This window comes from Electrona antarctica (genome assembly GCF_951216825.1).
Source record: "Electrona antarctica genome assembly, chromosome: 5".
NCBI classification, from domain to species: Eukaryota; Metazoa; Chordata; class Actinopteri; order Myctophiformes; family Myctophidae; genus Electrona; species Electrona antarctica.
Genome location: NC_136810.1, coordinates 5,183,479 through 5,200,230, shown reverse-complemented (window position 1 = coordinate 5,200,230; position 16,752 = coordinate 5,183,479). Strand labels below are relative to the sequence as shown.

The 16,752-nt window shown below is 41.6% G+C and overlaps 1 protein-coding gene across 1 annotated transcript in view; it reads left to right on the top strand.

Moving 5' to 3' along the window:
- The window catches only part of LOC306923243 (neural-cadherin-like), a gene marked incomplete at its 3' end in the record, with an annotated part of 255,371 nt that overhangs the window by 88,903 nt on the left and 149,716 nt on the right, over positions 1-16,752 (top strand). Inside the window, exon 4 of the mRNA XM_079501275.1 lies at positions 1,056-1,260. Coding sequence (XP_079357401.1) covers positions 1,056-1,260 — 205 coding nt within the window. The remainder of the gene's footprint in view (positions 1-1,055; positions 1,261-16,752) is intronic.

Genomic DNA, 16,752 nt, shown 5'->3' with positions numbered 1-16,752 from the left:
GGATATCAGAAATGACTTGGACAGTATTAACATACTCAGGCTGTCAGAAATGACTTGGACAGTATTAACATACTCAGGATATCAGAAATGACTTGGACAGTATTAACATACTCAGGCTGTCAGAAATGACTTGGACAGTATTAACATACTCAGGCTGTCAGAAATGACTTGGACAGTATTAACATACTCAGGATATCAGAAATGACTTGGACAGTATTAACATACTCAGGATATCAGAAATGACTTGGACAGTATTAACACACTCAGGCTGTCAGAAATGACTTGGACAGTATTAACATACTCAGGATATCAGAAATGGCTTTGACAGTATTAACATACTCAGGCTGTCAGAAATGACTTGGACAGTATTAACATACTCAGGCTGTCAGAAATGACTTGGACAGTATTAACATACTCAGGCTATCAGAAATGACTTGGACAGTATTAACATACTCAGGCTATCAGAAATGACTTGGACAGTATTAACATACTCAGGCTATCAGAAATGACTTGGACAGTATTAACATACTCAGGCTATCAGAAATGACTTGGACAGTATTAACATACTCAGGCTATCAGAAATGACTTGGACAGTATTAACATACTCAGGCTGTCAGAAATGACTTGGACAGTATTAACATACTCAGGCTATCAGAAATGACTTGGACAGTATTAACATACTCAGGCTGTCAGAAATGACTTGGACAAATGGAAAACACTTTAGTTAAACTTGCAGAGTGACAGATTACTTTACCTGGGACTAATGATAGTGCTGACATGACATAATAATATCATTAACATACTCTACCAATACAGATTGGATAAAATTACTGTACATTTTATTCATTAAAAAAAGTTTAGTTTAACCACTTTCACTTTGACAAAAATCTAATTCAGATGGGCTATTTACCGTAGTATGACACAGTAGGGAATTAATTTACCCCCCCCCCCCCCAAAAAAAAAAGAATAATAATAAAAATAAAAGACCAAGTTAAAATATGGAGATATGAGGTTTCAGCCAGCTGACAATCAAATATTTCCTCTGTTTCCTGCAGCTTCCTGGTGGTGTTTGCCATTTCCTTCCAGAAGCTGTCCCTGGGCTACAGCCTGCTGATCAATCCCAGCAGCCTGTTCAGCATCCAGCCGGAGACGGGAGAGATCAGCCTGACCAGAGCTCTGGACTACGAGAGCGACCAGCGGCGGTACCTGCTGATGGTGAGGGCCAGTGAGGACCCCAGTGGCCTGAGCACTGCCATAGAGGTTGGTTTTCATCCATTAAATCACTGGTCCTCAACCTTTTTATACCAATTGATGTTAACCCATTTTGGACTGAGGTTGATATAAAAAAAGCTTCTAAATCCTAACATTTTTCTGAAAAAAACATGTTTCTATGTCAGTGGTGCTCAACCTTTTTCATGTCAAGGACCCCCAGAATTATCTCTATTGGGCCACGGACCCCCATCTCAAAATTTGTAGTTCCAGGGACCCCCCAGAAGCCAATATTTTAGTTAAAAATGTTCGCTCTGAAATATATATTCAATGATTTGCGCCACATTTTAACGATTTTTCAAAAAAGCTCGTAGCTCGTAGCTTTTTTGAAGAGCTATGAGCTAGTAGATCTGCTATTTTTCAATAGCTAAAGCATAACATAATGCTATCACCAGGGTTCCCGCCCAACATTGGTTAAATACAGGAGCGTAGACCGTCCCCATCCTATTCAGCCATACACAGTAACAGTTAACACAGAAGGGACATTTCATTTATTAGTATTTTTTGTTGTTGCTTTTGTTCCATTCCTAAGCCAATATTGCTGCTGCTTTAACAAACTCGGGCGAAAGTACCTGGCAACGGGCCCCGGTGCAAATGTTTTGTGGCTGTGGGGGTAGGGGGAAGGGGGGGTCATTGGTTTGGGGCAATCTGATAGTAAAATACAGACCCACAGGAACGCACCCAGGGTGCCGGCCCGATTCCGAAACGGTTGAGAAATGACAGAGTTACCGTGTGGGGGTCCCTCTACTGTACCCTCTACTGTACTGTACTGTCACTGTACTGTACTGGCACACCCGAAATCACCATATATACAGTTAATATGTGCGTGTGTGTTTGTGTGTGTCTTAGGTTGCGCACAGGTGGTGAAAAACAACCATGCTGTTTTCGTGCTCAGACGCACCCAGCCAGCCAGCCAGCCAGCCAGCCAGCCACCCACCCACACACATAGTCACTTAAGGAAGTGGTTGCACCACTTACAAACTTTAGTTAAACTTGCAGAGTGACGGATTACATTACCTGGGACTAATGATAGTGCTGACATGACATAATAATCCCATCTATAGTGTTTCATTAGCGCGACGGAACGTGTCAAAATAGGCTATACAGCTGAGCTATGTTGTGCTACTGACAGGCAGCACATTAATACAGTAACACACGCATTGAAACAAGGGCCGGCCGGCTGTGGTAATAAAGCTACCAAGGAGTGGGCAGTGATGTCACTGTCATGCAACACGGAAGTACAGTAGTATGGACTTGAAGCTGTTTATAAACCAGTCAGTCAATGACATCACTGACGAAACCTTTGTGTTACTCTTCCTGCGACCGATAGTCCCTGAAACCAGGTTTTCACTGACTGTCGTCTTGACTCTTCTTCCTACCTTGTACTGTAGTAGTACCACCAGAGGGGAGCTCTAGTACCATATAGAACTACCTTGTACTGTAGTAGTACCACCAGAGGGGAGCTCTAGTACCATATAGAACTACCTTGTACTGTAGTAGTACCACCAGAGGGGAGCTCTAGTACCATATAGAACTACCTTGTTGCGAACGCAGTGAGCATTTACTATGAGACCCAGCAGATCACGTCTGTGTGTGTGTGTGTGTGTCTGTGTGTCTGTGTGTGTGTGTGTCACGCTGTAACACCACCCGCCCACCACCAGAGGGCGCAGCTGTATCACACACAAAAACACACACACACATGCACGCACGCACGCACACACACGCACGCACGCACGCACACACACACACACAAAAAACTTAACTTAAAAAAAAACTTAACTTAAAAAAAAACTTAACTTAAAAAAAAACGTAACTTAAAACAAAAACTTAAAAAGGAAAAACGCACACACACAAAAAACTTAACTTCAAAAAAAACTTAACTTAAAAAAAAACTTAACTTAAAAAAAAAACTTAAAAAGGAAAAACGCACACACACAAAAAACTTAACTTAAAAAAAAACTTCACTTAAAAAAAAAACTTAAAAAGGAAAAACGCACACACACAAAAAACTTAACTTAAAAAAAAACTTAACTTAAAAAAAAACTTAACTTAAAAAAAAAACTTAAAAAGGAAAAACGCACACACACAAAAAACGTAACTTAAAAAAAACATTAACTTAAAAAACAACCTAAAAAAGAAACACGCACGCACGCACACATACACACACTAAAAAAATAACTTGAAAAAACATTTAATTTAAAAAAACTTAACTTAAAAAAAACCTTAAAGTACGTAATTTATTCTAATTTTTGTTATTGCAATTTACGAGCTGCGTTCGCTTCCCGCGTTTGCGCGTCTTACTTGTACTGTAGTAGCACCACCAGAGGGGAGCTCTAGTACCATATAGAACTACCTTGTACTGTAGTAGTACCACCAGAGGGGAGCTCTAGTACCATATAGAACTACCTTGTACTGTAGTAGTACCACCAGAGGGGAGCTCTAGTACCATATAGAACTACCTTGTACTGTAGTAGCACCACCAGAGGGGAGCTCTAGTACCATATAGAACTACCTTGTACTGTAGTAGTACCACCAGAGGGGAGCTCTAGTACCATATAGAACTACCTTGTACTGTAGTAGTACCACCAGAGGGGAGCTAGAGTACCATATAGAACTACCTTGTACTGTAGTAGTACTATATATAGTAGTCTATACTTAAAGATTGGAATATGACCGAACTAGATGCCAGTCTCTTAAAGATTGAAATATGACCGAACTAGATGCCAGTCTCTTAAAGATTGAAATATGACCGAACTAGATGCCAGTCTCTTAAAGATTGAAATATGCCAGAACTAGATGCAAGTCTCTTAAAGATTGGAATATGACCGAACTAGATGCCAGTCTCTTAAAGATTGGAATATGACCGAACTAGATGCCAGTCTCTTAAAGATTGAAATATGACCGAACTAGATGCCAGTCTCTTAAAGATTGAAATATGACCGAACTAGATGCCAGTCTCTTAAAGATTGAAATATGACCGAACTAGATGCCAGTCTCTTAAAGATTGAAATATGACCGAACTAGATGCCAGTCTCTTAAAGATTGAAATATGACCGAACTAGATGCCAGTCTCTTAAAGATTGGAATATGACCGAACTAGATGCCAGTCTCTTAAAGATTGAAATATGACCGAACTAGATGTTCTCTTAAAGATTGAAATATGACCGAACTAGATGCCAGTCTCTTAAAGATTGAAATATGACCGAACTAGATGCCAGTCTCTTAAAGATTGAAATATGCCAGAACTAGATGCCAGTCTCTTAAAGATTGGATGTACATGAAAATATGTGTACAATGTGTGTACATTGCCATTATCATCCCGCGATATCTTTATGTCACGAAAGTTAATTACAGATTTATTGTTCTCCAAAGTCAGTCTCAAGTTATCATTAGTTGAATTAATGGATTTAGGAAAATCAAGAAGCTCTTGTTCAGATCCTGTGAAGATCATGAATAGATTGTTTATGTCTATATGGAATCTTCTCATTTTCAACATTTTACTATGTCATTAATAATACCTTAGAGCTGTTGTGTGGAAATAATAAAAAAGTCCCCCCATTCTGTGTCTCCTAGAATTGGAGGTCTGAAAAAAATCATTAACACGGTGAAACACATCTTGATGACATCATCATCATCAAGTACCCGTAATCTTCAGCATTGCTCAATAAATAGCGTTTTAATCCGATCGGTGACCATTTCATCAGAGTTATAATGTATCCACATGCACCAACCGATAGGGGCGCATAGTTGAAAGCACATGGCCAAAAACTGATTAAACTTTGTCTTTATACCGGTACTTATACCCGCCCTAGCAGAATTGTAACATCCATGGCCCTGGGGTGAGCCCTTTATATTTGTAATCTGAACATTGTAGGCGTAAGCCGTAAGGACTGTAAATGGAGAATGTGCGTAAAACACTTCAGGCCAGGGCGTTACCATGAGCTCACAGCGCATTGCGACGCGTTGTGAGTTTGTAGATGTTTGGTTTATGCTGGGGACCTGGGGTTCAAGTGGTTTATGCTGGGGACCTGGGGTTCAAGTGGTTTATGCTGGGGACCTGGGGTTCAAGTGGTTTATGCTGGGGACCTGGGGTTCAAGTGGTTTATAGTCAGAGTCAGATTATCCTTATCTCTTTATACTTTATTGCATGCATCAAGTTGCACAAGCAAGCACCACCGAAATCGGAGATCTGTTTTCCTTTTTTACCATGATCTCTCTCTCCCTCCATGTTACAAAACGTTACCGTGGCTCAGTGTTTAATTGCCTGGTAGAGACACTCTATTATAGATATGATCAATTAAACTTAACGTAATATCAAAAACCAACAGCCATTAAGTCATCAATAATGTTTATAGAACACATTGTAGTGAATTCTAAGTAGTTTTGAGACAGTTGGAACTTGGCACGGAGCCATTATCGTAAGTGCGGTCGTTCACTATTTAATATCATGCAGGATTTACACACTGCTTTAGCTCGTATTGATTGTCAAGCCTTAATTGCTTTAAACTGTATTTTCTGTACTTTTGAAACCGCTATGGTTTTGTTTGGCTTGTGTATAAACTCAGTCATGCATAATAATACCCCACTTCCAAACAAATGGTGTTGGTAGCCTACTTGGAATTCACTAAAATGTGTTCTATAAACATAATCACAACATGAGGTCCGATCTCCGATCTAAATATGTGGTATAATTGCTGTTAATTCCATGTTGAGAGCGTTGACTGGGGCTTTGCTGAGGTGACAATGACATCCTCTGCTTTTAAAGTTTAAAGGTGGCGTATTTCCCCCGTAAACGATCTTTTTCAACCAATCACAACATTTCATAGACGGAGAGTCAGTGGCCAAAGACACATTGCTTTCTTGCAACAATTAGACGTGAGTGCGCCATAGGCGCTCAAGCTTCTAGTTAATGATGTATATTTAGCACCAAGTTACCCAAATTGTGTCTTTAGCAGTGATGGTCGTCGAGTGAAGAAAGGAGTCGAGGAGCAGGTTGTCGTCACATTCTGATCAGTTTTATTGAACAGAATAACTCAGTACAAGGCTTTCCACGGGCGGAAGGCCCCGTGGAATACATGAAGTCACATCATAGCTAATCAATGTGGACTCTGCTAGTTTCACAGCGTCTGCAGTATTTACTAGCTTCTAAGTCCCGCCTCCCTAGAAACTCACAGGATCTTCCGGTGGAGGGGGAGGAGGGACACAGAGCATACAGCTCATGTAACACTCTATAAGTTTTATACCAAATAAGACTAATTCAATATCTATACTATATATGAAGTATGCCGAACACATGTAATGAAATTGTTCAAACTATATTGTTAACCAGTCTAAATGATTAAGCACAAATACACAGTGTAGATTCATGTCAATTCTGGAGCAGAGAAGAAGCAGAGAGCTTGGAGCTCCCTGCACACACACACACAGCTGTTGGTTAGCAGTTTGAGATGTTACCAAGATTAGAAACAGCACCCAGACCCCTGGGGTGCCTGGCCGCATTCTTAACAAAAGGCTTTGTTTTTACAGACTGGCTGTAAATAGCTCTAAGCCGTTTTTACTCTGTGCTAGTCACCAAGTCTCAACTGACAGAGCTCCTCTTGTGTCCTGTGCAAACTGACACTGTGTGTCAACTGTCTATTAAAATATCAACTGATTGATATATACGTGTCCATGTCTATAAAATATCCATCACATCCTCCCTCAACAGGCTCTTACGCCTGTTGCAATACCATAACAGCATCATAAGTCATAACCTGCCTAATTAATTTTTCCAAAAATAAATTGCCAAAAATATTTTTCTTTTTCCAAAATTCAAAATTAATCATTAAACCATAGTACAACGTGATAGACCTCCCTGGACACAGAAGCATCTTGTTAACTACCTAAATTGTATCTAATTAGAACCGAACAAGCATAGGGCTTGTTCTGTTGTAGGACAGACCTGAAACTGAACCATATTTAAAACAGAAATTAAACTCCTTATTTAACTGAAATCCTATTTAGACTAAATCAAATTTCTATATTGATTGAATTCAAATACCTGTCCTTCTTTAACTGAAATCCTATTTTAGACTAAATCAAATTCCTATATTGGTTACATCCTGTAATTGAAAAGTTAACACTCATAGCATGACAAAATGGTTAATCATAAAAACAAACATCCCTTTAACAGTACTATTTCAGTACCTTGTTATATCTACTTTGACCTATGTCAGCACAGAATACAACATACAAACATTAGAACAACATTTTCCAACATTAATCATAATTCAGATGAACCACGATTTTTTCTCTTTCCATGACGCAAATTGTTCAGACGTTCAACGCGCCGTAGGAAACGGTTCCCACAATTATTTTTTCGCCTACAGAATAAAAACGCTTGGAACATCATTCTTGATTCTCGGAGCTCGCACATAGCTTTCAGATCTGTAGTTTTGAAGCAGACCGTTGTCACCATATGCTTCCGCACACGTGTACTACAGCTTAACTGCAGTCAGCAGTAGAACTCAGTAGAACTCACTTTGAGCATCACAAGGCTCGAGTGAACTGCAGATTCTCCTTGAGCAATCACAAGGCTCTTAGTGGACAGCTTATTGCTTAGTCATGTCAATCATGACAGCAAAAGCATTGAAACGCTCCTGTAGCAGGAACGCTCCTCTTCTTCATTGTATACGAACATTGGAACGGTCTCCCTTGGACCTCTCCTCCCTCCTAGTGCAGAAGGAGAACCAGTTGGCACCGGCCCGTGGGCCGTAGCCTCCCTTGGACCTCTCCTGTAGCGAACACAGGTCTGTGAAAGTCACCTGCTGTTGATTTCCGACGGTAGAAGCTGAGTTAGGAGCTCCTCTGTCGCTGTTGTCACAGCTGCCTGTAGACACCCCCCTGGACTCTCTGCCCTCGGGATGACCTCCTGTAGGCGCTGGTGGTCTCCCCGTGATCCTTTTGGTGCAGTCAGATGTCATTTTCGACACCTTCAGGAATCCATGGATGGACTCCTCTCTTCCACACCTATTAAAGGAAGAAATACAGGCTCCCACTACAAATATCCCCAATCATTTCTTGGGATATTGATGACACTACAAGCTACTGGTCACTAAGATGACCTCTCTGGCATTAATCTCATTCTCTTTGCTAACCTCCCTAGTTCATATAGTGTCACTGAACTATCTAAATTCACTGATGTCACGTCACCAAACGTATTGATGGACAGGTGTTTTGAGCTGAGGGGCTGGCTTGTTTAACCCTAAAAGGTTCAACCGTGGGTGATCATCCCTCGGCTGAAACCTCCACTCCTAGAGATATGGGTCAACTCCCCCTCCGTCATGTTACCAGCTAGTCGTGCTCAGAACACAGGGTTGCGAATTCCTGTGATCACTGTTATGTAGTAAGGCTGTCAGCCGCCGCTTTCATCACCCGACACACAAACAGGCACTATTAACTAAAGCCAATACTTCAAATTCACACCATAATACCCTCCCTTGAAACTGTAGTCCTTACGATCTACTCTTGACATCAGACTCCAAAAGCAGACATCACTTTGTGTACATGTCATTGCATGCCACTGGTCAATCAGTCACTCTTCACTCCTTCTTCAAACACTGTCCCATCTGTTTCTCTAAATAGCACCCCCAATAAATAGCTGCCTGCAGGACAGCTCAGTGGGTCTGTTAAAACAGACAGTGATAGGAGATAAGGAAGGGACAGGATGTCCACACCTGGCCCTAAAGCTCTCTATCTTAAAACTATTTAGGGTGAGAAGGGATTTTAGCTCTCTCCCCCTCTTTCCCTAAAAGCACATTCCGTCAGAGCATGCTGAAATTGTCATTGCAATTCCTCACACGTAGCTCTGTATGTATTTACTCATTTAACTATCACTTTTAGAATGGCTCCTACTAGCAATATTTCACCGGACATAGCTAGAACCTTCTTGAATTAAGTAAGTCTAGTATGAAGTACATTCAATCATTAATTCACTCACACATACATTATTCTCAATCAATTCTCGATTTCATTCACACCACAAACACTCTCAGGCTTGTGTGACCTTCTCATTGAAACCCCTGGCTGGTGTCTACCCCAAACTCAAGCTTCATACGGCCTGGCAAACATACTGTACGTTTCTTCTGACACCTGTGACAGGTGTACCAAGCCATAAATCCACCACCAAAATAAAAAAGATCAACCGTAGACAAGTCTACCATTGCTATGCCTTTTTTCAATGAGAAGTTCCCTTGCCTCTCACACAGAGTTGCCACTCTCACACAGAGTTGATTCAAAAATACTACCACTGTTTTAGTAGTATTATTTTCCAACCCTTCAAACTCACTCATTTCACACAGTCGGACAGGATAGAAGTAATCTCTCTACCACTGCGAGGAGAGGGACCCCCCTCGTTTCACTCACTCATGCACTCAAACAAACAAGGTGGAAGTAATATTTGTCTTCCATTGCAATAGGGGAAGGACCCCCCTCGACTCTCTCACTCCGTGACACAATCTCACACACACACACACACACACACACACACACACACACACACACATGCATGGGAATAGTTACCCCATCACCCACACACTCATTTGCATACAACCAACTCCATACTGAGTAAATGGAGATTTATCTCACCCTAAGCAACTGTTTTTGTCCCAGAATCAAATTACTCATGCAGAACTATATATACATTTTACTAATAAGAACTGTATTTTTAACAATCCCTAATTAACCTATACCTAACTTTTACCTAAATGTAACCATTTCCAATTTGAGATGCATTTGTCATTTACCTTCTAAATTTTATTCGGACCCCCAAATTGAACCCACATTCTTTAAACCTTAATTGTCCCCAATCTCTGAGTTTTTGAGCACAAGACAACAAAATAGACTGAGCTGTTGTCTCCGTCAAAATTTAAATGAACCTCCCTACTGTAATATCTATATTATTCATTTAAGAAAAAAGTCAATCCACCTTTAAACAGTCACTGATCAAAAATGAGGTAACACCCTATCATTATAGCTACTATTTTCACCAGGGCCTAACCCCACACCATATTCCTACAGTGAAGTTAATAGACTCGCTATCGTGGTTACTATATGCCCAATGGTTACTCTTAGCTCCACATTTTAACACAGAAAATGTCCATAAATGCACTTTAAATAATTTCTCAAATATAATTTCACTCTTATATATTTGTACACTCTAACGTACATGAATAGCCATATTATAGTTCCCTTATCTAATTTAGTTCATGCATCCAGTTTGTTCATGCATCCAGTTTATTTGTTAACCTCCTATTAATTTCGTTTATTTATCTAGTTTGTTCATAAATGTATTAACCCATTACTCCCCCCTGAGCCATGACCCATCATGGCTCATGACAAGAATCTGATCATCACAGAAAACAGTGCTACGCCATCCATAACATCACTCTCAGTACAGTCATACAGTCAGTAGAACAGATCAACTGACACACGCATCCATCACGCACCCACGCACAGGCACAGGCACGCACTACACACATTGAGTACAGTCATACATACTCATCACGCACTCATCAGACGCTCCCACATAAACAACCATCCACAAGTACACACGTACAGTACAGTTCCACAGTCAGCAGAACAAATCAACTGACACACGCATACCACAGACGTACCACGCACTCAAGGCACACGCACGCACGCACGCACGCCAAAACCATAGGCTTTGTCAAGCCAAAGATAAACTGTCACTCAAAGTCCCCAAAGAAAATAAAACAGCGCCGAAAGAGCGCACACCCACACGCACACGCGCACGCACGCAGCGGGCGTAAGGGAACAACTTTAGCAAGAGCTGCTGACAGAAAACCAGCCTAAGTTTAGAAACAACGCTTCTAGTCCAAGCATTCTACATCCCCTGTAACTGGGAAAGTGAAAAATAAAAAGCATAAACAGTCCGCATCACATACCGGAAGTGTGAAGAGAGTCTGTAAAAAATAAAGAAACGCTCCCGAACGGGAACAAAGACAGTACGGCCGCCGGATAGCCAGTACTCAAAGAGCCGCAATGCCACTGGGAAAACCAAAATGGCCACGAAGAGATATTAACAACAAGATGAGCACATCCAAATGAGCGTCACCAAAATGATACAAACAGCAAAAATAAATCAGCACGCTGCACGTCCCACTCAGGCCCCACAGGAAGAGCAACCATAAACACAATGAAAAGCAAAGCGTAACCTAATCGAATGTAAGACGCACGTTTAGTAATGCAGAAACATTTAAAAAAGCGAAAAAAGATCCGATTCCTGGAAACACTTGCTCCCCATACAGGTTACCCACACCCCCAAAACAATACGCCCAAACATGGAAAGCAGTACGCTGACGACAAATCATTGGCAAAAGCGTAGCAACAACATAACATCGCCATACTTTACCTGTCCAGACCCTTGTCCACAGGACAAAGGAATACGACTCTGCCATCACATCCCACGCATCTGTGTGTAGCGCTGCTCAAAACAGACCAGCCCTTATACAAGAGAAATACTCATCTAATCCCAGAATAAAGCCGCACTTCCACACAGACCCACGCGATGTTTCAGCAAAAGCCCCTGTACTTTTCTTAAACAAAGGACCCCATACCCCGTCGAGCAGAGACCCCCCACCCCACTTATACGAAGGTGTAAAACATTTAACGTACACCCGTGTTTTTCCACAAATCACCGCTAGGAGGAAATAGTGCCAGCACAAAGCGATCATAACCAAACAATCACCAGAAATGCAGGCACATACCCCCAGCAGCAATGTAAGCAAAAAAAAACACAAGTACACAGCAGTGCGCGCACCTTATGCATCGTATATATATATACGTCACAAAATCCCTGTTTTGCAATACGCTCGCCGGCTCGTCTTACTGGGCCGTGCGTAATCCAGACAATCTCAGAAAAATAATATCAATAAATATTAATATTAGTATCCAAAATTTCAGATTCCTATTCCATACGCCCAATAAAGTGGGGCCCAGTTATCCCACTAAACACTTTCGGCTAGCCCTCAGGAATGCACAAAACCGTCCAAATATTGTGCACCCCATGTAATATGAGGACGGCCACGCAAATAGAACTTGGTCATGAAAAACGCTCGCAAACCGCGCGCGCCTTCCGGAGCTCCCAGCGGGGCAGAACAGCACTGCGGCAACTGTGTCTGCTCGCATGCTACTATCCACAACCCCACCGGTTCCCCGAAAAACGTGTGCCGTTTGAAATCGCTTTAGCCTATAAGGTATATCAGAATCCACGCTCCCCCACAGGAAGCAAAGGTATTGTTCTATATGGCCACGCCATATCTTCTGCACGTTTGGCCAGGTATGCTTCATGACAGCCATCACTTGACGACGGACTATCAAAAAGTAGGAAAGTACTTAATTGTCGTAAAAAATGCGAGATAAAGGGATAAAGACAAGTTTATGACTAGCTCGCCTGGCGTTTACAGAAAAAATAAAACAATGGTGAATGAAAACACGCGTTGTCACTGAGCAGACGACCCCCCTCTTCACCCCAACTCACCTCGATCACCCCATCACCGCCACGACACAGAGCCACAAAAGTGACCCCCAGCAGGTCGCAGGTCCGTTCAGTGTGGCATAGAAACTACACCATCATTCCTCCAGTCCATTGGGCGCCATTTATGATGTATATTTAGCACCAAGTTACCCAAATTGTGTCTTTAGCAGTGATGGTCGTCGAGTGAAGAAAGGAGTCGAGGAGCAGGTTGTCGTCACATTCTGATCAGTTTTATTGAACAGAATAACTCAGTACAAGGCTTTCCACGGGCGGAAGGCCCCGTGGAATACATGAAGTCACATCATAGCTAATCAATGTGGACTCTGCTAGTTTCACAGCGTCTGCAGTATTTACTAGCTTCTAAGTCCCGCCTCCCTAGAAACTCACAGGATCTTCCGGTGGAGGGGGAGGAGGGACACAGAGCATACAGCTCATGTAACACTCTATAAGTTTTATACCAAATAAGACTAATTCAATATCTATACTATATATGAAGTATGCCGAACACATGTAATGGAATTGTTCAAACTATATTGTTAACCAGTCTAAATGATTAAGCACAAATACACAGTGTAGATTCATGTCAATTCTGGAGCAGAGAAGAAGCAGAGAGCTTGGAGCTCCCTGCACACACACACACAGCTGTTGGTTAGCAGTTTGAGATGTTACCAAGATTAGAAACAGCACCCAGACCCCTGGGGTGCCTGGCCGCATTCTTAACAAAAGGCTTTGTTTTTACAGACTGGCTGTAAATAGCTCTAAGCCGTTTTTACTCTGTGCTAGTCACCAAGTCTCAACTGACAGAGCTCCTCTTGTGTCCTGTGCAAACTGACACTGTGTGTCAACTGTCTATTAAAATATCAACTGATTGATATATACGTGTCCATGTCTATAAAATATCCATCATTAACTTTAAATACAAACAAAAAATAAGGTAATGATTAGAGAAAACTAGGCGGGAAAAAATAGCATTGTGAGCATTGCAATCCCCTGCTAGCTGCCTGCCAACAATATACCATAATATCTGTAAACTACATGGTGGACAAATTACTCACCCCTTCAGTCAAATAACTGTATAGATACTATGTCATGTTGCGATGCGTTGTGAGCTTGTAGACAAGTGCAATTTTCACTAAACTGAATTAGATTTAGGGCTTACAGTAAGTGGATAATTCATAATGTACTTTCTTCCATTCTTAGAAATGTCCAAAGTACAATCATTTGTCTGTTAAAGCTACTGAATAAGGGAAGTGAAAGTCACAAGTATCCAAACATACTGAAACAAGGGAATAATACATTCTGGGTGGTGCCATCATGTAACATTGTTGTGTCCTGCATGGTGAATATAAATGGTGCCATCATGTAACATTGTTGTGTCCTGCATGGTGAATATAAACATCATGTAACATTGTTGTGTCCTGCATGGTGAATATAAAAAAGGAAGAACAAATGAATGCTTAAACCTGTAACAAATACTGTAAATGTGAAAGTGGTCACAAAAGTACACTTAAAGGAGCATTCAGTGTTTTGGGTGATTTGGAAAACCCCCCGGTCTGCCCCGTTAACAAGATGTGCACATGCACGCACTACAGTGGGGGGACACGTAGTACCTGTTACAAATTATGTAAAACTTGGGTTGACCAAGTAAAAGTAAATGAAAGCATTTGTACTGCCAAGTTTAGTTGACTTCATAGTTGACACATAAGTCTGATGTCATCTCTATTGTAAGATGTTGCATGTACTGGTAGTTATGACAACCGTGTGTGCGCCAGTGTGCATATGACGCATGCGCGCGCCAACACGCACACGCACACGCACACACACACACACACACACACACACACACACAAGCCCTGAAGAACTAGCAGCCCAACACTCCCCACAAATCCCGAATAGATGGTTTAAAGAGCTTACAAAACAGACTGGAGACACAGAGTGCAATTTTTTAGCTTTTTTCCATAGGCCCCATGCAGCCATCTACAACAGCATTTATCCTATCCAGGCACACCCAAAGTGGTTTTCAGTAGGGGGGCTGTTATACACCTTGTGAGGTTTCAGTGTTCACAATGAAAGCAGAATAAACTAAAACACTAACAACCAAAACACTGCATGGTGGTGGAGGCACAACAACAACAGCACAGCGGCAGAAATACAAAGAAAAGAGGAAAAAGGATGTGTGCATACAGGGCCGGTCCTGAGCAATCTGGCGCCCCAAGCAGGATCCCCCCCCCCCCCCCCCCCCCCCCCCCCCCCCCCCCACATTTTTTTTTTTTGAGGAGACACTGTGGAGGCACTGGGGGGACAGTGGGGACACTGTGGAGGCACTGGGGGTCCATTGGGGAGGCACTGTGGGGACACTGGGGAGGCTCTGTGGAGGCACTGGCGGTACACTGGCACTGGGGGGACCTGGGGACTTCAGTGCGGTCGCAACATATGTAAGTGTATGTAAGTACATTGCAAGGAATGAGTGCATTCGCCATGTACCTGAAGGAAGCCTAATCCAATCACTCTTAGATTTTATCCAGTTTATCCCTGAGTTTAAGTTTACCCTATTGTTGTAGGATTTTTGGTGTATTTAGCCTTATTGGGGTTAATTCACCCCATGGCTCCATTTCAAAAAAGAAACATTTACATGTGTTTCTCTTTTGTTTCCTGGGTCCGGTGTCTAATGGCCCATTTGGTGTCAGTGACACCTCTTTGCTTCTTGTCCCAGGTTGATTTGGAATGTGCTAATGTGTCCCCTATTCAAAGTCTGATTTCCATTGAGTGTTGGCTTTGTCTATGTGTCTGTGGAGTTTTGGTACAACATCAAAACAACTTGTCTAATATTTTGGCATGTTTAAACCTCCAGGAAAATCCGTGTTGAGGTTCTTGATCCACTGTCTTTCATTAAAACGTCTTTGTCCTACTGTCCAGTTGGGATTGTGTTGGAGTCCAGACACTTTTAGATCTGCAATGCCATGTGCCATGAAATGTTGGACAATCCTTGTAGTTGTCTTTTTTGCATTGTTAATATTGTACCTGTGTTGTCTCAGCCTTGCAGCTATTGTTTTACTCGTTTCTCCGACATATTGTAAGCCACATTTTTCACATGTGATTAAATAAATACAGTTGCTGGTGCTGGCTGTTATCTGTTGTTTAATCTCCAGCACGCGTTTTGTAGTTCTATTTTTAACTATTTGTTTGGGTTTGAAGTATTCTGGTCTCTGGCGTGCTGGTGTGTTGATTCCTTTTAGCTTGCTCTGTACCAGATAGTCTTTAAGATTTTTGTTTTTTCTGTAGGCTGATATAATTTTATATTCCTTTAGAAGATCATCTGTTCGGTTCTCAAAATTCCTTTTTAATCTGTTGTTGGCTAGTCTGCTCTGTGTTGAATAACTGGTTACTAGGGCTATTTTTGGGCCTTGATCCCGTACTCTTACCTCTAAGAAGGTATTGTGAGCTTTCCGTAGGAATGTCCTGGTGTAACCTCGTAGTCTGAGAGCATTAAATAGCGTTTTACAGGCTATTTTGAAATCACTATACCTGTGTACGAGTGTGGTGGGTGGAATGACGTTTTGTGTAGTAAGGCGTGAGTGTCTGTTTCCTTAAAGAATACTTTTAAGTCTAATTTCCCGTTTGTGTTGAAGTTTGGGCCCTTGAAGATTGTGACATCAAGAAAGTCAATACTTTCCGTGTGTGTCACATATTTTATCGTTATGGATCTATGATGGCTATTTAACACATCAATAAATGCCTGGAATTCTTCTTTGCTATGTTCCCATATTCCAAAGATATCATCCAGAAATCTATAGTAATGTGTTGGTTTTAGTCTGCATTTTTCTAGGGCTGTCTGTTCCCATATGCTCATGTAAATGTTTGCATAAGATGGTGCAAACCTCTTTCCCATGGCCGTCCCTTTGGTTTGTAGATATAACTTGTTATTGAAGGAAAAATCATTCCTGGTT